Source organism: Petaurus breviceps, unplaced genomic scaffold, assembly GCF_028583685.1.
Source record: "Petaurus breviceps papuanus isolate PSGF00001 unplaced genomic scaffold, PetGlider_PUasm1.0 90760, whole genome shotgun sequence".
NCBI classification, from domain to species: Eukaryota; Metazoa; Chordata; class Mammalia; order Diprotodontia; family Petauridae; genus Petaurus; species Petaurus breviceps.
The window spans coordinates 9565665-9587926 of NW_027187338.1; the positions used below are offsets into that span (position 1 = coordinate 9565665).

General features: G+C 41.7%; 1 protein-coding gene, 1 long non-coding RNA gene and 1 pseudogene across 3 annotated transcripts in view; 2 read left to right on the top strand and 1 right to left on the bottom strand.

Moving 5' to 3' along the window:
* BSDC1 (BSD domain containing 1) overlaps nt 1–22262 on the bottom strand; it is a 215875-nt gene that overhangs the window by 16264 nt on the left and 177349 nt on the right. The window contains exons 2-5 of one of the 2 annotated variants that reach the window (XM_069068111.1): nt 4977–4998; nt 3910–3970; nt 1132–1248; nt 319–486 (exon numbers count right to left, since the gene is read on the bottom strand). In XM_069068111.1, the coding sequence (XP_068924212.1) occupies nt 319–486; nt 1132–1248; nt 3910–3970; nt 4977–4987 (357 nt within the window). In that variant the 5' untranslated portion in view covers nt 4988–4998. Of the gene's footprint in view, nt 1–318; nt 487–1131; nt 1249–3909; nt 3971–4976; nt 5067–22262 lie in introns of those variants that run through there. The other variant, XM_069068110.1, reaches the window with a different exon arrangement.
* On the top strand, nt 3866–13930 carry LOC138146317 (uncharacterized). The gene is made up of 3 exons (XR_011164452.1): nt 3866–3997; nt 13218–13267; nt 13759–13930. It is a non-coding gene; the product is annotated as an uncharacterized lncRNA (long non-coding RNA).
* On the top strand, nt 17839–19358 carry LOC138146379 (guanine nucleotide-binding protein G(I)/G(S)/G(T) subunit beta-1 pseudogene; annotated as a pseudogene).

The window sequence follows — 22262 nt, forward strand, 5'->3', positions numbered from 1 at the left end:
TTAGGCCAGTAACAATGTCTCCATCTTTGGCAAGTCATTTAACCTCTGGGAGATGCAGTTTCTTCATCTGCAAAATAGATCAGAATTCTCTGACTCCCTGCCTTTGAGGGTGGTCGTGAGGCATGTTGGACATCTGGAGAGGCCCCCGGAGACATCAGCACCCCCATCTGAGCTGTTGTTGTTTCCCTCCGCTAAGGGCACATCCAAGGGGAGATACCCACATCTTTCTTCCAAGTCTCTCTCCTCAGAGCCCAGAAGCAGGGCTCCACGCAGACTGGTCTCTGTCTATGGAGTTCCCAGGGTGCACTTGACACATACCTTGGCACTATCATAAAGTTCAGTGGTTCCTGAAGGTGTGCCCATCAGGGTGATGACATCACAATCGATGGTTTTGTCAGGGGAAGGAGCAAATGTGTCTGAGATCACCCCAAGAAAGTCAGATAGCCCTTTCTTCATCTTCTCTGTTGCTCCTGAAGAACCTTCAGTCTGCAGAGAAGTCAATGGAGAAAAAGATGTGTTTTGGTTCAAACCCACATTGTGACTGAGTGTGTAGAAGGAACAGAAAGAATGAGAATACGGGATGCCAATTCAAAACTAGTCAGCCTCCTATCTGGGTCTTGATGACCACCCTGGGGCTGTGAAGACTGGAAAGAAAAGGGCATAAGAGAACAAGAGATAGGAAATGCAAGGTTCAGAGTTGGGTAAGGGGTTTGTGCAAGAGCTTCCAACTAGCCAACCAACAAGCAGCTGGCTTAACTTCAAGGCAAACCAGGTCAACAGTGGTCACAGCTGCTTGGGGGGGAGGTGGAAGTACACTTCCAAGCCTCTCTAACTGTCTTCCTTCATGCAATACTGAAGCCCAGAGATTCTGCTTACAAACAAATAAACAAGCACCCAATTTCTTATCAACAACAAGAACAAGGAATTCCTAGAGAAAGGGCATGTGGCCCCAAGGGGCAAACTGGAGCAGTCAGGGACATAAGGCCACAGTGAAGCAGGGTGAGAATAAGGGAATGGCTTAAAGGAAACAAATAAGGTCCTGAGGTCACACGATGCTGAGTTCCCCCAAACCCTTGGGGTCAGTGGGTGGGTGCCGGGCAAGTGGGCTCTGCCCACAAAGAAGATACTCACAGTCAGCTTTTCCTTGACCACACTGGCAGTGGCTGCAATGGTACACGCAGTGTCGTGTTGTACTACCTGGCTGAACTCAGTTAGGTCCCGTTTCATGAATTCCAGGGCTTCTGTGGACTGTGGGAAATGGGAAACCAAGGGCTGACTGCTAGATCTCTAATGCTTTCAGTTTTCTCTTTCTCCTCAATCTTGTCTCTATCCTCCTCCCACCATGGCCCAAATGGCTACCCTCCAGGCTCTGTTGCATCTGAATACTGAGCTCACTAACCAAACTGAGTTGCAAAGGTCCAATCGAGAATTGAGAAACCTGAGGCAATTTTCAGAAGATTACAATTTTAGGCTCATATCAAAATCCAAATTCCTACAATCAGGAACCCCTACCAGGAGTCTCTCTACCATCCAATCAAACTAATAATAATGACAATGATAATTAGAACGATATGTATTTTCATGCTGTTTATGATTCTTCACATATATTTTATTTTGATCCTTAAAATAGTCCTATTATGGGAGGGCATAGATAAAGGTAATATAGGATGGGCACCTGGATAGGCTCAGATAAGATCAGATTCACTGGAGAATTTGCATAAGAACACTGTAATGCAGGTAGGGGAAAAGATTATCTTCACTAGTAAAAAGCAAGGGAACAGGTTCATTAAGAAGTGACAAGAAGTAATAGAGCCCTTATGCAAAGCTAAGTGTCCTGAAGGAGCCCAGGGAGTCTTCCCACATCATACAGGCCTCCAGCTTCCCTTCAGCTACCCCTTAGGCTCTCACCTCCCAGATCTCCCTTGCACATATTTCCCTTTCAAACCAGATTCCATGTACCTCCATGAAGTCTTCTAGGACTAATCCTAACAAGTTCTACTTACTTCCTCTATTCCATCATTCCTTTAGGAATTATGCATATAATTAGGTAAGGTTATAATAATTCACATTTATTTCATAGACCAGAAGGATTCTGGAGACCTTCTTGTCCGAATCCACTGTTATTTTGTTTTCTAGGACCTCTTCCCTCTGTATACATTCTGAGTCCTCAAATGGACTTGGGGTCTCCTTCCTCAAATCAGGAGTTCCTCAAGGGTAGAGGGCAAGAACCAAGTCTTGTTTTCCCTCTGTTCTTCCCACAGTGCTCAGGACAGGAGGCAATGGAGACAATGTCAGACACTAATAACCAACTCAACAGAGCTACCCCCTCGGACAGCCCTAGCCTGCGGCTAGATGAGTGAACTACAGCTTTTCACATTCAATCTCCAGGAAATGCCCTTAAATGGGAAGGAAGTACCTCAGAGGCCCCTATTATAAATTAAATCCTATCATTCATTCCTCCAGAGCAACAGGAATATCGAAGGATAGGATCAGGGACTGTGCCTGGATTAATGCCAAAAGTTGCTTGACCAATTACAAATGCTCCCCAAACTCAAACTAAGAGCTACAGGCTTCCAGGAAGTAAAGCCTGTTCCATAGAAATAAAACTGGTCTTACCTGTCTCCTGCCTAGGTAAACTGTAATCAACCTCATAGTCAACTCAGAAGTTAGTTTTGACAAATTATCTTGGAAAGGCATTAGTGTACACATTACTGAACCACTCAGCACCCCAGGCATAACATGGCAGTGCCAAGAGGTGAAAGTAAGCATTTATGTAGGTCCTACTATGTGCCAAGGACTGTGCTAAGCATTTGACAAATATTATCTCATTTGATCCTCACTACAATCCTGTTAGAACCCCCATTTTAAAGTGAGGAAACTAAGGCTTTAAGTGACTTGCCCAGGGTCTCACAGCTGAACTCAGACCTTCCTCATGCCATTCCACTGAGGCATGTAGGTGCCACCAGGCATCTGGATTTGGGGTCAGAGGACCTACGTTCAGATCTCAGCTCTGCTATTTCCTATTTGTGACATGACTTTGGGTGAGCCTCTTTCTTTTCTTAGGCTTCTGTAAAATGAGAGGGTAAATGAGACAATCTACAAAGTCTAATCCCAGCTCTAAAGCCTATAATTCTACCTGTATAACCTTTGATCCCCGCTATTCTTTTATAAAAATGGTCCACTCCAGACAGACTGGCCTACCGACTGTTCCAGGACATTGCCAGGCTCAGTCCTGATTTTTTGTCTTTGCTTGTGCTAGGTCCCTGGCTCAAGGACAAACTTAAGCTTCACCTCTTCCAGGAGGCCTTGGTTGATTATCCCAGCCCTTAGTTAGCTTCCCCTCCGGTAGTATTTACTGTTTTCTTTGTCATACAGCTGGTCCTGATTATATGCCACGGTATACTTTTATGTTGTCACTCTAACTAAACTGTCAGCTTTCTGAGGGTAATGACTGTTAGTGATCTTTGTATTCCCCATAGTTTAGCATACTATGCCCTGCATAATTTGTAGAATTACACAGTCAGAGCTTGAAGGTATCACACACAGAGTTTAACTCACATATTTTACAGATGAGGAAACTGAGGCCCATTAAAGGGAAACTGGCATACACCTAATTACCTTTGGTATGGCAAAATCATAAGACCTGCCATTTACCAGTCATGTTATCATATGCAGGTCATGTCTATTTTTAGACTCCTTCCTCCTCTGTAAAATGGGGCCAACAATACTTACACTGCCTGACAGGATTGTTGTGGGGATCAAGCAAGATTTTGGATTAAAAACACTAGATACATATCACCTACAAAAGTCACACACCTAGGCCAGAATTCCTACCAATGGGGAAGGAAGAGTCCAAGGCCCTCCACAAGTATGGCCTAGAAGGGGTGGGGAGCCCTGGTCCCCCTTTACCTTCTCTTTGACAACCTGGTAGCTCTGCTGCAGCCAGCTTCTCCACCAGCCTCCATCCTCCCTGTGGAGGAAACAGCAAATCTGAGAGGTAAATTCCCTCCCCCCTCCCAAAGGAACTGAAGCAGTTTCCAAAGAGGGTTCAGAAAGTAGTTATGGGGGGTGGGGGGCTGCTTGTGGGGCTGGGTGGCTGGAAACCATTCCTGAGCCTGTTTGTGTTAAGGCGTGTAAGGGGGAGCTGGACAAACAGAAACAGAGTGTGGGGGAAATAGCTGGAGTGGGGACAGGGAGACTCGTCTGAGTGTGTGTGAACAGCACTGGGGGAGCCACCAAGAACACCAAGGAAAGGAACATTCCATCTGCCAGTGTGGGAAGGGGCAAAGACACATGGCGGGGTCTCTGGTGAACATTCCACGGGTCCTGGTGGGGGGCAGCAACAGTTGGGGGGAGAATGCGGGGACTTGGTAAAGAGACAGAAATGGGGCGTGGGGTGAGGGGGGGTGACCACTCCACAGAGCTGGCAAGGAATGGACACTCCATGGACTCGGGGAATGGGGTCAGGAATACGAGAATACTTGAGGGTGGGAATTCCCTGGAAGTGGAGAGGAAAGGAATACTGGGGTGGGGGGGAGTAGACATGCCCTGGCCTTGGGAAGGCAGGACTACTGGGGGGATGCAGTCCCTGGATTTAAGGTGACAGAAGTACTGGGAGGACAGGGATACTGGGGTGAATATCTCCAGGACTGAGAGGAAAGTAAAAAACAGCTGGAAGGTGAAGATCCCCTGGGCTGCGGGCACAGGAATGCCGGAGAAGTGTGAACAACACCCAACGGGGAGAACAGGCAGAGCCTGCACCTAGGGTGGGCGGGGCAGCCGGGGGGGTGGTGGTGTTAAACCTGGCTGACTTCTCCCCTCATAGCTCTCTCCTCCTCGTTCCTCCAGGTGCCCCTCGCCCAGCCCGGTCTCCCCTCCGCAGACCACGAACTGGCCTCCTCCGGCTTCCATACACCGCCCTCAGTCTCAGCCTCCCCGCCCGCCCCTGGGCCCCGGCGCCAGGATAGGGATCTCACCCTTCCGCCATCTTGCCCGCCTGACATCACCACTATTTACTGCCCTTTGACCGCTTCTTCTAGGCTCCGCCCACCCTCGCGAATTTGGTCCAATCCCCACCCCGCTTCGTTCAACTCGCCTTCCTTTACTCCTTTTCCCCGCCCAAGGAAGCACCAACGCCCACTACGGTGGCTGCCTTGGGACACAGTCCAGGCCTCGGACTGGGCTGGTGTGGAAGAGAGAGGGGGAGGAAGGGGAAGGGGAGGGGCAGGCGGAGAGGGAGGGAGGAGCGAGGCGAAGAGGCTTCGATCCTATAGGTCCCTGCCCAGAGCGCAGCTCCCAGTGGACTCGGGAGGGTGATGGGCTGGGGACCCCGAGGCCCTAAGGGCTTCGTTCCCTCTGACCTGCTTACTCTCAGGAGCCCACCCAGACCACCCTGCCGGCCCTCGGAGAGGGCCGCTATATCCTCCATTCTTCACTTCATCTCCATTCAATTCGCTTCAGTTGAGCTAGCGTTGACTCTCAGGCCTCCTCAGTCAAACCGAAATTGCTCGGTCCAGAGGCGCCCTGGGTCGGAGCCCGGCGCCTTCCCTCCGTGCTCCCCCGCTGACTCGGCGGCCTTGGGCGCCTATTGTGTCTTCTCTCTCCGCCCCCCTCTCTCTTCTGTCTTCCCTCTCTGTCTCTCTTTTATCTCTGCTTGTCTTCCCTCTCTGTCTGTTTTCTTTCTCTGGCTCTGTCTCTGGATCTCTCTGTGTCTCTCTTCTCCCTGTCTCTCTTTGTGCCCCTTCTGTCTCTTTTCCCTCTGTCTCCTCTCTCTGTCTTCTTTCTCTGGCTCTGTCTGTTTCTCTGTCTCCCTTTCTTCTCTCTCTCTTTTCTTTCTCCTTTCTAGGTCTGTCTCTTTTCCCTCTCTGTCTCCTTTCTCTGTGCCCTATTGTGCCTTTCTCTCTCTCTCTCTCTCTCTCTCCCCTCCCCACCCCCTGTCTCTGTCTCTCCTCTGCTCTCCTCCTACCTGTCTGACTGCTTCTTCTTGGTGTCCTTTCCGGGACCCTTGTCCATATCGCCCGGGGCTGTCGGCGTCTCCCTAGGCTCTGCCCCAGGCTCTTTCTTGACTTTCTCTTCCTGTGACTTCATCTGCTCACATGGGTTTTATTATCATCTTCATGCAGATGACAACCCGCTCTAGATAGAAGGCCGTCTTCTGACCTGAGCCTCACTCCCATATCATCAACCACCTACTGGCATGCTACCTAGAAACAAGTGTAAGGTGAAAGCTATGGAGCAGGCATCTTATAGCAATTACATGTGTGAGAGAGTGTGTATAGATATGTTTGTGTGTGTGTGTGTTGTCTTGAGGACAAACTTCTTGTTTTCTCTTTTGTCTTTTCCCCAGCACCTAGCTTGGTGCCTGGCACATAGTAGGCTTAATAAATGCTTGTTGGTTGACTGATTGATGCCATTTTCCAGGTGATAATAAGACACTGTCTTATTATTTTTTTTGGAAAGAAAACCACCAGAGGGCTTATTTTCAGGGGAGGGCTTATGTTGTCCTGCCTCAGCTCTCCTCTGCGGCACTGCTCTCAATGGCGCCAGCAAGCAAATCACTGGGGAAGAACAGGAGGATGCGCTCACTGCTGCAGCTCTGATTGGATGCAGCTCAGAGCATGGCGTGCGTTTCACGGGGTGGGGGGGGGGAATGGTGCATACAGAGGGTACCGTGATGTAGCGTGTATCGCAGGGGATCACCTTCACTACAGTAGCAATCTCAATAGGGCTTATTTTCAGGGGAGGGCTTATTTTAGAGGAATCTTACACAGTAAGGGGAGGGCCTGACTCCAGGGCCAGTGCTCTATTTATTCACTGTGCCACCTAGCCGCTCCTGCAGCTTTCCAGCTACAGTAAATTACTTACTACTCCAGGACAACTCAATAGACTCAATGATGACCTCCTTGAACTCATTCCTCAATGATTAATCTACTCCCACCCCATCATATCCTTTCCATCCCAATGTTACCTAACCCAAGTCACTATCCCAAACCCCATTCTCTACTCCTCACTGAACATGCCCTTATTCTCATCCTCTCCACCCCACCCTTTCCCCACAGTGATCTACTCAAAAGCTACTAGCCCTTAAATTGTACCTTGTGGAATGCCTGCTCTATAGGTAAGAAACTAATTTTCATCGTAAACCTTTTCCTTTCTCACTTCCTCCATCTTTTTGCCCTCACCAAGACCTGGCTCCTTCTTGATAATATAGCTTCCCAGGCCACCTTTTCCAGCACTGGTTATACTTTCACTAATATCCTTCCCTACATCTCCCACTCACTGGCCTGGAAAGGGAGTTGGACTACTTCTTGCCACTCATTGACATTCTCAGCCTCTCCCTCTACCATCATTACATTGTTTATGAATGAACCTCCTTTGGGGTTCATTCAATCCATATTTCTCACCCAATTAAGATTCTGGTGGCTGTTGTCTACTGACCTCTGGGACATTCTCCTTCCTTTTTCTATGAGTTCAGTGCCTGGCTTATGTCTTTCTCTCCTTCCCAACTTCTACCTTCATACTGGGGAGACTTCAACATATATGCTGATATTCCCTTAAACACCCAAACATCATAGTCACTCAATTTACTCACTTCCCATAACCTACTCCTCCCTCTCACCTTAGCTATACACATGGATAGTCGTACTTTTGATCCTTCCATCCCTCACAAGTGTACCACTTCCATGTTTCTGAACTCCAAAGTTCCCTTATCTGATCATGACCTGTTGTCATTTTACCTCTCCCTGTCCCTTGCATCTCATAGCCATGTTTTCATTCTCACCATGACCTCCAATCCTTCAACTCCTCAGTCTTTTCTCAGGCCATCAGCCCTGTTTGACTTTTTAAAGCCCTTCATAGTCTGGTCTCTTCCTACATTATTTTCAGTCTTACATCTTCCTCCCCTTCATGTATTCTACCATCCAGTGACATTGGCCTCATATATTCATCACATATGACACTCCATTTCTTGACTGCATTTTCACTGGTTGTCTGCCATGTCTGGGACTCTCTTTCCTCCTCACTTCTGGCTTGCTTCAAGTCTCACCTAAAGTTCTATCTTCTTCAAGAAGCCTCGTCCTCCTTATTTTTAAGTCCATCCTTCTGAGATAATCTCTAATTTATCTTGTATATGTCTTGTTTGTACAAAGTTGTTGGCATGTTTTCTCCCCCATTAGACTGTAAGTTCCTTGAGAACAGGGTTTTTGCATCCCCAGCACTATAAAAAGGCACAGTGCCTGGCAGATGGTAGGTAGTTAATAAACATTTGTTGATCTGACATGACTTGACATTTGCAAAGCATTTGACATGTTATCTCATTTGATCTTTACAACAAAGAAGTGAAATAGGTGTTATTAACCAGTTAATATCAGAGCCAAGATTGGCTCAGTGTAGTAAGGTGGGGGAAAAAATGGTGAATTAGGAAGCAGAAGATCTGGTTTCAAGATCTGGTTTGGACACTGATTTGATTTTTGAGTTACTTCCTCTTTTAGGCCCTCAGTTTCCTCTATAAAATGAGGGGGTTGGACTAGGTGGCCTCTAAGATTCCCAGCTCTAACAAACTCTGGTTCTAGAACACTGGTCCACAAGCTCTAAATCCAAAGTACTTTCCACTGTACTACAGCGTATCCTTATTATAATGTTTTCCTTATTTATTTCTGTGCCCACATGGCACTTCTTATATTATCCATGCTCTTTCTTTTTTTTTTTAAATAAGGTTTTATTCCTACTTTCTGTTTCTTACATCATAATTCTTACATCCCAAATATCCTTCCCCCTCCCTCTCTGAGGGAGCCATTTCATATAACAAATAGAATTTTTTTGAGAGAAGTCTGTACAACTGATCATTATGTTGAAAATAATCCACAAACTTGTGCATTATATGTATTCTGTTTTTCTTCTAACTTTTTATAATATAAGCTTTAGTATTAAAATTGTATATCTACTTAGAATGTATTAAGAAATATGATGTAAAGTGTTGGTCTAGCTTAATTTTGGCCAGACTATTTTCCAGTTTTCCCAGTAGTTTTTGTTAAATAAGGAGTTTTTCCTAGGTAATTTAGGTTTTTCATTTTATCAAATACTGGGTTACTGTATTCTATTGTTTTGAATTCTCCTTTGTCTAGGAGGTTCCGTTGACCTATCTCTTTATTCTTTACCTACTACCAGATAGTTTTGAAGAATGCTACTTTATAATCTAGTTTGAGGTCTGAAAGTGCTATTCCCCCTTTATCCCTGCTTCTTTTTGTCATTTCCAGTTGAATTTCATGATTATTTTATCAAATTCTATAAAGTATCCCCTAGGTAATTTGACTGGTATAGCATTAAAAGTGCAAATTATTTTTCATTGTATTGTCATTTTTATCATATCGGTACTGCCTAGCCATGAGCACTGACTATTCCTTAAGCTATTTAAGTTGTTCTTTATTACTTTAAGGAATATTTTGTAATTGAATCTATAAAAGTCTTTCGTGTGTTTTGGTAGGCCAATCCCCAAATATTTTATGCCTTTTGTAGTTATTCGGAATGGTATTTCTCTATTAGTGATTCTTGTGCTTTGTTATTATTATGTAAAGAAACTATTGATTTCTGAGGATTTATTTTATAGTCTGAAACTTTGTTTAGCCTATTATCTCAATTAGTATCCTTGCTGGTTCCACAGGATTTTTTATGTAAACCGTCATGTCATCAGCAAATAGGGATAATTTTATCTCCTTTACTTATCCTCAGACCTTTAATTTCTTTCTCTTGTCTTACTGTTATTGTTACATTTCCAGAACTATATCAAATAACAGTGGGGAGAGTGGGCATCCTTCATTCCTGTATTTATTAGAAAAGGACCTAATGTATTCCCATTACACACCATGTTTGCTTTTTGGTTTAGATAGATGCTTTTCAGGTTATTAATAAAACAACTCCTTTATGCCTATACTTTGTAGAGTCTTTAGCATAAAAGAGTGTTGTACTTTGTCAAAGGCTTTTTCTGCATCTGTTGAGATGATCATGTGGGTTTAGGATGTTTTGGTTTTTAATATGATTACATTGTTTGTTCTCCTAATGTTGAACCCATCCTTGCATCCTTGGTATAAACCCCACTTGGTCATGATGAATAATTTCTTGGATAAATAGTTGTAGTCTTTTTGACAGGATTTTGTTGGGTAGTTTATATTTTTGAAAGTATTCCTTTATTTCTTTTGTGTTCTCAGTTTTGTTAGAATATAACTGTGCATAATAAAGTTGTGATTATTCTTTTTATTTCTTCTGGTTTTGCTGTGATTTCATCTTGGTGGTTTTCTATTTTATTGATTTGATTTTGTGCTCTTTTCTTTTTAATCAGATTAGCTAAGGGTTTAACAATTTTATTAGACTTTTCAGGGAACCATATTTTAGTTTTATTTATCATTTCTATGGTTCTTTTTGTTTCCAATTTATTTCCCCTCTAACTTTAAGTAGCTCCTCTTTTGTGCTTATTTTAGGTTTGTTTATTAGCTTTCTGATTTTTTATAAAAGCATATTCATTTCATTAATCTTCTTCTATTTTGCTAATGAATATTTCTAAGATATGATTTCCCCCCAAGGACTGAATCCCAGAAATTTTGGTTTGTTGTTTCCTCATTCTCATTTTCATTTACATAGTTATTGTTTTTTTATGATTTTTTCTTTGACCTACTCATTATTTAGGATTTCATTTTTGTTTCCATTTGACTCTGTATTTTTTGTTTATGGGCCCTGAACCAATTTCTGTTTCTATTGCATTATGGTCTATAAAGAATGCATTGGCTATTTGTTTGCAATAGTCTGTGATAAAAGTTCCATGGTGGTACACAGAAATACACACACACACACACATTCTTTTGCTGTCCCAATTTGAAGATACCATAAGTTTTTTAATTGAGTTTTTTCCAGAAATTTGTTCAGTTCCATATTTCCCCTTTTGTGTATCATTTTGTTAGACTTATCCAAAACTGTGAAAGGGATATTGAAATCTCCTGTCACTATTGTGTAACTGTCTATGACTTCTTGTAACTTAGAAATATTTCATTTATGAATCTGAAGGCTAAGACATTTGGAGCATACAAGTTTAATACTGATATTGACTTGTTGTTCACGGCTCCTTTCAGCATAATGTCATTTCCTTGTTTGTCCCTTTTTATTTTTTTTTTGTATGTTTGTTTTCATTTTGTCAGATTGTATGACTGCAACTCCTACCTTTTTGGATTCACTTGATACATGGTAAATTTCTCCTCAGTTTTATTTTGTGTATGTCTTTGTTTTTTAAATATGTTTATTCTTCTTATTCTTCACTATTTTACTTTATTGGATTGTTTAATACATTCACATTTAAAATTATGAGATTGCTTTAAACACAGTGCTATGTTCCTTCAGTTACTTTATTCTTTTTAAAAATTCAATATTTTTCTACATTAATAATTTTTAATATGACCTGGTTTCCATTGTCTCTCTTCACCCCTGAACCCTCCTTGAGTTTATCCCTTTCTATTTAGGATTTTGCTCACTTTTTCTTTCTTGCTTTTTTGCAATTATATAAAGTTCTCCCCCTCTTTTCTTCCCCTCTCAGTTAAATAGATTCCCCCTTCCTCTCCTTCCCTTTAACTATCCTGTTCATTCATTTTTTAAATTTCATTTTTTGGCATCCCATTCCAAAAAGGACTTCTCTCACTCTCTTCATTATCCATCCTCTCTGTCTACTCTAGAGCTTTGTTCTCTGATTCATGATCCCTATAATTATCTGGTCTCTCTCCTACCTACTCCCCATTTAATCAAAGTTTTCAAGGTATCCATTCTAGCCTTTTCCCTCTAGGCAGTTTCTGTTCTTGTAGAATTTGCCCCATGGATTCCTCTTTTCCATTGTGCCTCACTCCCAGAACAACGCCAATTACTGCAAGTGTCAGAGAGGACACTGCCTTATGGTAGGGTGTCTCCCCCACTACATCCCTGGTTATGCAGCCCTCCTCTGGCTACCTTTCCCCATGCTCTTCTATTGCCCCAGATGGAAGTTGCACCTAGGAGTTCCAATTCTCCCATTCCTGAGGTAGGATGAGTAGACTTTTCAAACATCAAATTCCCCAGGTCATACCCAGTGCAAAGGTTCCATCTCTCTTCACAGATCATCTTTCTTCACCCATAAAAGCATTCATCAATGGAATTCTCTCCCACCAACAAAGTAAGGCCTCCTTCCTCCTCCCCACTTTGTAATCCTTCCCTCCTCCTCCTCACCCACTATCTTCTGTAGACTGTTCTCTTTCTGATATTGCAGGGCCACTTCCTCTCATTGCTATTACTCCATTTGACCTGAGGATCACACATTCCTGTCTACCTTGCTCCCCTCTCTTCCTTTCATGTACCCTCTTCAAATTGTAATGTGGTACCACAAAACAAAAAAAAAAACCCAACAACAACAAAGCAAAACATTGATTCACCTGTAGGCAGAGTGTCCTGTCCATAATGCCCCATGTCTGCCTGCTCCCAGTTATCTCCACTGGACTTTCACCTTTACCCCTGTCTCGATGTGTGCATTTAGAAAGAACTCTCTTAATAGTCTTTTTGCTGTTACTCTCTTACTTTTGCTGTCCTTGGCAGAGGCATTTAGTCATTCCTCCTGCATTTCTGTTGTTTGGGGCATTCAAGAAACAAATAATCTCTTCAGTTCTGGTTTTCTTTCTAAAAGTGTTTAAAACAACACTATTACTAAATGTCCATCTTTTTTCACATATAAGCTTAGATTTGCAGGGCAGATCACTCTGGGCTGCATCCTAAATTCTACTGCTCTTCAGAACACCTTATTCCATTCTCTACTATGTTTTGGGGTGGCTGCAGAATAGTCCTGTGTTATTCAAATTTCCTTTCCTTTGTATTTGAGGGTCTTTCCCCTGATAACTTCAAGAATAACTTCTTGTTTCAGACTTGAATTGCTAAATTTGACCCCTGTGTATTTTGGAGTTTGTAGCCTTGGTCTTTTTTTTTTTTTTCTCCTGGAAGTAATCTGTGAATTCTTTCAGTTGGTATTTCATATTCTATATTTAGCAGTTCGCTAACTGGTACATGAATTATAGTGTTGCGGGTTTTTGTCTGTTGTGTTCTTCTGGGAGACCCTGTGATCCTCATGTTGCCTCTATGCATCCTCTCTTCGAGATTCACGTGTTATGCTTGCATGGTGAGTCATTGTCTTTTAACAATCTTGGTTTCTGCTTCTCTTCTAGATTATCCACATTTGTATTCCCAATCTGGTGTCTTCACTTTTGTTTCTTTGGTAAGACTTGCCATTGAAGATTCCACTTTTTGTATTCTGCCTATTATTTCTGCTGTGCCAACCATAAATTCTGTTCTCACAATTCTCATTTCTCTTTTCAACCACTTAGGAACAGGACATTGTGGTTCTATGTTCTCAAATTCCATGGGGACCTCCATCTTTTCAAGGACTGGATCATTTTCCTTTGTTTTATAGTATTCAAAGATGCTTAGACTTGTTTACTAGAGCTGGAAGTCATATTTCCTCCTGTTATTAATGTTTTCCCTATTGATTTATCTGCTTATATTCAAGGTCTTTGACTTTTTTTCCTCCTAAGATCTTTGATGTATGGGTGGGTTTCATTGCAGGTCTATGTCCCAGCTTTGGTTTACTAGTGCAGCCTTATTGCTAATAGTCTACTTGGTGAGGGAGGGGGGCTGGATGAGCTCATGTTCAGTGAGTACCAGTTCATGAGTTTTACTGTACCTTTTTTTAAACCTTTTATGTTCTAGACCATTGATACAACTGAAGATGATTTTATCTTTGGCGGCTGATTTCTGTTTTGGAGAATTTTGAGAGTTAGAGGTGATCAGAGAAAATCCCTAGTCATCTATCTTGTTGTTGATGTGACCTGGAAGTCCCAAATGGATTTTTGTTCTCTTTCTTCTAAAATAAAAATCTTATTTTTATTGATAGCTATTGTTTTTATATCACTTTAATTTCTCCATATATTCCTTTTCTTCTACTCTTCAGGTGATTCCTTCAAAGATCAAAAAAGAAAAAGGAAAAAAGCATTTCAGCATAACCAATCAACATGTCGACCTTGTCTAGTAGTACTTGCATTAACACACACACATATCCCATTTCTGCAAAGAGAGGAGAGAGCTACTTTCTCTCAGTTCTTTTCTGGAGCTAAGCTTCGTCATTATAATTATATAGCATTCCGTTTTTTTCTTTTGTTCTTTAAAAGAGGTTTGAGAACTGATTGGCATCCTATGATTTGTAGTTCAACAGGACAAGCATTCCCTCTAGTTCTGAGAGTTATTTGGGACTCTTCATATCTTTGAGACAAAAGGCAAACTTGAGTCATGTCCAAGAATTCTGAAACACTCTTTGAGACGGAGATTGAAGGGAATGAATGGGTACTTTAAAAACTAAGCATTAAGGAGACAAGTGTCCCTAGCCTCACCTAGGATTTAAGGAGCTAAGCCAGAAACAGTGGGTGGCATCAGGACCACAGGTGAAAGGAGAAAATGAAAGGAGTGTTGAAATGAGTCAGAGAAGGGAGAAATCAAACAGGGTCCATTGGACCCCCCTAGATATCTCAGAGCATAAGACTCAGGCCAAAGCTGCAGGTTATGCCCACCTCTTTGAGGATTGAGGGAAGTTATTAAAAATGATCTGTTCTCTTCCCAACTTCCACTCCTCCTGCCAATCCAATAACAGACAATTTAATATGTTCTATTTGCTTGTTTTACCTAAATGTGTCCTGTATCCTCATTTTTGCCTTAACCATGAAGAGGCTAAGGGCTAAACAAGAATTTAAATGAAGGCAGATAGTAAAACCTGTGCTAGGGATGTTAGGGATTTTCCTAAACAGGGGCTCATAATTAATTTGGCAGTAGTCCCAATTTTTAATCTGATGTACATGCCTTAAAATGAAGAGGGATTTGAATTCATCTCCTGTTCCATTACATTCATATATCAAAATCTGATTATCCATTTCACTATTTATGGGCATTTATTCTGCTTTTTTTTTCCTAATACAAAAGTGCTATGAGTATTTTGGTATATATGTGACATTTCTTTGCATCTTGATATCCTTGGGGCAAATGCCTAGCAGTGGGGATCTCTTGGTCAAAGGGTATAATAGACATTTTAATTCATTTTAGTTACATATTACTTTACATAATGATTGATCTAATCCACAAACAATATTCCCCTCCAATATTAACTATCTAATCTTCTTTCATCTTTGCCAATTTGCTAGGCATGATGTTTTGATTTATATTTTTCCTATTATTAATGATTTGGAATGATTTTTCATATTCACCATGATCTTTCTTTTTTTCTTTAATTTTATTTTTTGTTATATTTAGAGTTCTTCATTGTCTCCTTCCCTCCCTCCCAATCCTGCAATAGAGAACACCAACATTTACATACATATACATATACACACATTTGCATCCACATACATACATATACACACATAGTCACAGACACACACATACACATACATATACATATATACACACATACTCATATGGAACCATACAATATATACTCCCATATATCAGTTCTTCTTTGGAGGTAGATAGCATTTTCCTTCCTAAATCTTTCATAGTTGATTTGAATGTTTATATCACTCAGAATAGATTAGTCATTTATAGTAACTCTTTGAATAATATTGCTGTTACTGTATACTGAGTTCTCTTGGTTCTTCTTATTTCATTCTACATTATTTAATCTGCATCTTTCCACTATTTTCTAAAACTAATCTGCTCATCATTTCCTAAAGTATGAAAGTATTCCATAATAATCATTTGCCTCAACTTATTCAGTCATTCCTCAATTGATGGACATCCCTTCAATTTCCATTTCTTTGCCACCACATAGAGAACTGCTATAAGTATTTAAGAACATATATATTCTTTTCCTTTTTCACTGATCACCTTGAGAAACAGACCTAATAGTGATATTGCTGGCTCAAAGCGTATACACCATTTTATAATTCTTTTGGCATAATTCCAAATTGCTCTCCAAAATAGTTCATCAGTTCACAGTTCCACCAACAGTGCATTAGTGTCCTAATTTTTCCACACCCCCTCCAACATTTCTCATTTTCCCTTTTTGTCATATTAGCCAATCTGATAGGTGTGAGATAGCACCTCAAAGTTGTTTTAATTTGCATTTCTCTAATCAATAATGATTTAGAGCATTTTTCATATGAGTATATATATATAGCTTTGATTTCTTTTCCCAAAAACTTACTGTTCATATCCTTTGATAATTTATCAATTGGTGGGAGGCTAGGTGGCATAGTTAGTAAAGCACCAGCCCCACAGTCAGGAGGACCCGAGTTCGGTTCCAGCCTCAGCCACTTAACACCTACACACAAAAAACTAGCCGTGTAATCTTGGGCAAGTTACTTAACCCCAATTGCCCTCCAAAAGGCAAAAGAAAAAAAAATTATCAATTGGAAAATGACTCATATTCTTACAAATTTGACTCAGTTCTCTATATATTTGAGATATATCTGAGAACCTGTCTATAAAAATTTTCCCTTGGGGGGGTGGAGTCAAGATGGTGGAGTAGAAGCACAAAGTTGGTGTGAGCTCCCACTTCAATCACTTCCAAAACATGTTAAAAATTGACTCTAAACAAACTTTAGAGCTATAGAACCTACAAGGAGACGGAGAAATCTCCTGTAGAAGGAAGCCTGGCAGGCTGGCAGGAAGAGTCTATTGCAGTGCACTGGGACCCAAGTACAGTCCCACCTAAACCGTGTGGTTCTGGCCCCAGGGCGGCCCCCACTAGCAGCGGCCAGAGCAGACTTCAGGAGAGTGAATCACCAGCAGCTGTGGCAGTTTCCAGACTTCTCAACCCATAAATGCCAAAGACAAAGTAAAAGGTCAGTGTGGAACTCTGTTGGAACAGAGGAGGATGGAAGAGTGCAGTGAAGCCCCTGCTCCTGGGGTGAGAAGCAGTGGAGGTGAGGCAGCTGTGCAGCCCCACCATGTGGCTGCCTCAGGAGCTCCTGGCCTACAGATCACAGGGGGACCAAGCAACCATTCACAGGGTAATAGTTCTTGCTTTGACCTGCACAGTCTTGGGTGGTGGTCCTGGGGTGTGTGGCCAGTGAGCAGAGCTTGTGGTGGCTATAGAGAGGGCACCCATCTAATAGCTCTGGCAGCTGTGAAAACCCCCACAATTTGGGACAAAGCTCTCTCCATTCTGGAAACAAGAGTTCTACCATGGCAAAGAGCTCAAAAGTCAGGTAATTGGCTGGCAATATGAGCAAGCAGAGGAAGCATAAACAGACCATAGAATCCTTTTTGGGGGACAAAAAGGGTCAAGGCATGGAATGAGAGGAAAGTCAGAGGAAAGTCAAAGCAAAGTCAGAACTCCTGCATCAAAAGCTTCCAAGAAAAATATGAACTGTTTACAAGCCATGGAGGAGCTCAAGAAGGATTTTGAAAATCAAGAGAAGTGGAGGAAAAATTGGGAAGAGAAATGAGAATGATGCAAGAAAAACAGCCTGCTAAAGGAGACCCAAAAATACACTGAAGAAAATAACACCTTAAAAAATAGACTAACTCAAATGGCAAAAGAGGCCCAAAAAGCCAATGAGGAGAAGAATGCCTTAAAAAGCCGAATTTGCGGGTGGATGCGAGAGGATGAGCTCAAGAGCGGGAGTGCGAGCAGGAGCATGAGGGCTGGGGCAGCCCAGGACCCTTCCACCAGCAGGTGGACCAATGAACCGACCCACAGACTGACGTATGCCAGTGGCAGGAGCCTCTGCCTGGCCTGCAGGAGCCCAGGCCTGCCCAGCCCAACCCAGCCCTGTAGGCAGCAGTGGAGGAGCAGCCCAGGCCCCCAGGCCCCTGCAGCAGTAGTTGGAGCCCCAGCCCTGGGAGCAGGCCCCTGGTTCATGAGCGACCCTGCCGAGATAAGTTTACATGTATTGCAGACCAGACCAGAAGCACTTCTGATTTCAGATTTGTGAATCTTGGAGGTGTCTGCAAAGCAAATCTTTAAGATCAGAAAATGAGTGAGCTTGACCAGTTATGGCAGGAGGCCGAACAACTGAAAAACCAAATTAGAGATGCTAGAAAAGCTTGTGCAGATACAACTTTGTCCCAGATCACAGCCAACATTGATCCAGTGGGTCAGATCCAAATGCACACCAGAAGAATGCTGAGGGGGCACTTGGCTAAAATTTATGCAATGCATTGGGGCACTGATTCCAGGCTTCTTAGTACCTCCCAAGACAGCAAGCTCCTCATTTGGGACAGCTACACCACAAACAAGGTCCATGCCATTCCTCTGCGTTCATCTTGGGTCATGACCTGTGCATATGCACCTTCTGGCAACTACGTGGCCTGTGGTGGGCTTGACAACATCTTCTCCATTTACAATCTGAAAACTTGTGAGGGAAATGTATGTGTTAGTCGTGAGCTGGCTGGACACACAGGTTATTTGTCATGATGCCGCTTCCTGGATGATAATTAAATTGTCACCAGCTCTGGAGACACCACTTGTGCTTTGTGGGACATAGAAACTGGCCAAGAGACAACTACCTTCATTGGGCACACTGGGGATGTCATGACTCTTTCTCTTGCCCCGGACACCAGATTATTTGTTTGTGGAGCTTGTGATGCTTCAGCCAAACTGTGGGACGTTTGAGAAGGAATTTGTTAGCAGACTTTCACCAGCCATGAATCTGACATCATCGCCATCTGTTTCTTTCCAAATGGCAATGCGTTTGCCACAGGTTCAGATGATGCCACCTGTAGGCTCTTTGACCTCTGAGCTGACCAGGAGCTGATGTTGTATTACGGGGTCACGTCTGTGTCCTTCTCCAAGAGTGGCCGCCTTCTGCTGGCTGGATACGATGACTTCAATTGCAAGGTCTGGGATGCGCTCAAAGCAGACAGAGCAGGTGTTTTGGGTGGGCATGATAATCCTGTCAGCTGCCTAGGGGTGACCGATGATGGCATGGCGGTGGCCACTGGATCCTGGGATAGTTTCCTCAAGATATGGAACTAACACCTATAGATAACAGATGGACTCCACCATGACTGGAAGACCATTCCAACCTTGGAAGAGTTATCATGATAGCATATCCAACCCAACCATACTAACTCAGACACCCCCAGATCTCCCTCTCAGAACTTAAAAAGGGCAAGATCTTTTTCCCTTCACCTATTGCTGAAACAAAGAGCACAATTACCTCAACAAGAAGAATCTCTGTGGTTGTAAATAAACAAATTGTGCATTCCTTTGGGACCATTGTCATTGTTTTCTTTTTTTTTTGTCTTGAACGAATATTAAAAGGAAATACTATAATAAAAATATTCACCAGGAGGTAAGCCTGAGTACTTATGAAAAAAAAAAAAGCCGAATTTGCCAGATGGAAAAGGAATTTCAAAGACTCACTGAAGAGAATAACTCCTTCAAAATTAGATTGGAGGAATTAGAAGCTAATGACTCTATGAGAAATCAAGATACTATAAAACAGATCGAAACAAATGAAAAAATAGAAAGCAATGTGAAATATTTCATTGGAAAAACCACTGACCTAGAAAATAGATCCAGGAGAGATAATTTAAAAATTATTGGACTACCTGAAAGCCATGATCAAAAAAAGAGCCTAGACACTATCTTTCAAGAAATTATCAAGCAAAACTGCCCTAATATTCTAGAACCAGAGGGCAAAATAGAAATTGAAAGAATTCACCTATAGCCTCTTGTAAAAAATCCCTAAAAGAAAACTCCTAGGAATATTATAGGAATATAGCCAAATTCCAGATTTCCCAGGTCAAGGAGAAAATACTGCAAGCAGTTAGGAAGAAACAATTTGAGTATTGTGGAAACACACCAGGATAACACAAGATCTAGCAGCTTCTACACTAAGGGATGCTAGGACTAAAACCAAGAATCATCTACCCAGCAAAACTGAGTATAATACTACAGGGGAAAATATGGTCAATGAAGTAGAGGATTTTCAAGCATTCTTGTTGAAAAAACCAGAGCTGAACAGAAAATTTGACTTTCAAATATAAGAAGCAAGAGAAGCATAAGAAGGTAAACAGGAAAAAGAAATCATAAGGAACTTACTAAAGTTGAACTATTTACATTCCTACATGGAAAAAACAATAATTGCAACTCATAAGACTTTTCTCAGTATGAGGATAGTTGAAGGGAATATATATGTATGTATAGGAAGGTGTATGTGTATATAAATATGCATATGAATGTGGACATAAATACATGTATACATGGAGAGCACAGGATTAGTTGAATATGAAGGGATGATATCTAAAAAATAAAATTAAGAGGTGAGAGAGGAATTAATTGGGAGAAGGAGAAAGGGAGAGATAAATTAGGGTAAATTATCTCATATAAAAGAGGCAAGAGAAAACTGTTATAATGGAAGGGAAGAGCAGGAAGGTGAAAGGGAATGGGACAACCATATTCTCATTGAGTTTGGCTTAAGGAGGGAATCACATACATGCTCAATTGGGTATCTTACCCTACAGGAAAATAGGGGGTTGGGGGATAAAAAGGGGGATGATGGAAGGGAGGGCAGATTTGGGCAATCAAACTGTGCCTACCCTTTGATCCAGAAATACCACTACTAGGTCTATATCCCAAAGAGATCATAAAAAAGGGAAAAATATTGACATGTACAAAAATATTTATAGCAGCTCTTTTTGTGGTGGCAAAGAATTGGAAATCGATGGGATGCCCATCAATTGGGGAGTAGCTAAACTAGGTGGGGTATAGAATGTAGTAGAATACTATTGTGCTATAAGAAAGGACAAGTAGGTGGATTTCAGAAAAACCTGGAAAGACTTATATGAACTAATGCAAAGTAGAGGTAGCAGAATCAGGAGAAAATTGTACACAGTAACAGCAATACTGTGCAGTCTGACTTAATTCTACCCAGGAATATAACAATCGAAGACAGTTTCAAAAGACTCATGAAGGAAAATGCCATCCACAGCCAAAGAATTGATGGAGTCTGGATGCAGACTGAAGTGTATACTATTTTCACTTTTTTTCCCCAGTTTTTTCCTTTTGTTCTGTTTTGTCTTTCACAACATGACTAATATGGAAATATGTTTTACATGAATGCATATATATAACCTATATGAAATTGCTTACCATCTTGGGGAAGAGAGAGGTAGAAAATTTGGAACTAAAATTTTTTTTAAAAATGAATTTAAAAAATTTGTCTTTACGTGTAATTGGGAAAAAAATAGTATTTAAAAGAAAAAGAAAAAAACAGTCTTTTAGGCAAATGTGTTTGGATTTGAACAATGTGGCCAGCCCATCTGAGTTGTCCTCTTTGAAGTAGAGTTTGAATGCTTGAGAAAGGATTTTACTGTCTGGTTACCTTATCTTGTCAATATTCAGAATTTTCCTAAGACAAGTCAAATGGAAGCAATTCATTTTCCTGACATGGCATGGTTAGATTGCCCAGGTTTCACAAGCATACAATGATCAGGTCAGCACAATGTCTCTTCAGACCCTCAGTATAGTAGGCAGTCTAATCCCTCTTCTGTCCCACACTTTCCTTTGGAGTCCCCCAAACACTGAGCTAGCTCTAGCAATGCATGTATCAACTTCATCATCTATGGAAAGTATACTGCCAAGGTGAAGGAATTTATCTACAGCATTCACAATTTCTCCATTTGCTATAACCAATGGTTCCATGGTGCTGGCTGGTGGAAAACCTCTGGTTTTTTGGTGTTAACTATTAGGCCAAAATAAGCACAAGCAGCAGAGAGTCGGTTCATACTTTGCTGAATCTTAGCTTCAGGGGTTGTATTGAGTGCACAGTTAGCATTTCTAGTACAATATTGAATTATACTGGTAGTACTGGGCATCCTTATTTATTGATATTATTAGGAAGGTTTCTAGCTTATTCTCATTACAGAACATGCTTCCTGATGGTATTAGGTAGATGCTTCTTTTTTTTTTTTGGAGGGGGGAGGGCAATTAGGGTTAAGTGACTTGCCCAAGGTCACACAGCTAGTTTTTTTTTGTGTTAAGTGTCTGAGTCTGGATTTGAACTCAGGTCCTTCTGACTCCAGGGCTGGTGCTCTATTCACTGTGCCACCTAGCCGCCCATAGGTAGATGCTTCTTATCATTTTAAGGAAAAATCCATTTATACCTATGCTTTCAAGTGATTTTAGTAGGACTGAGTATTGTAGTTTGTCAAAAGCTCTTCTGCATTTATTGATATAATAATTTTTGGTTGATTTTATTATTGATATAATCAATTAT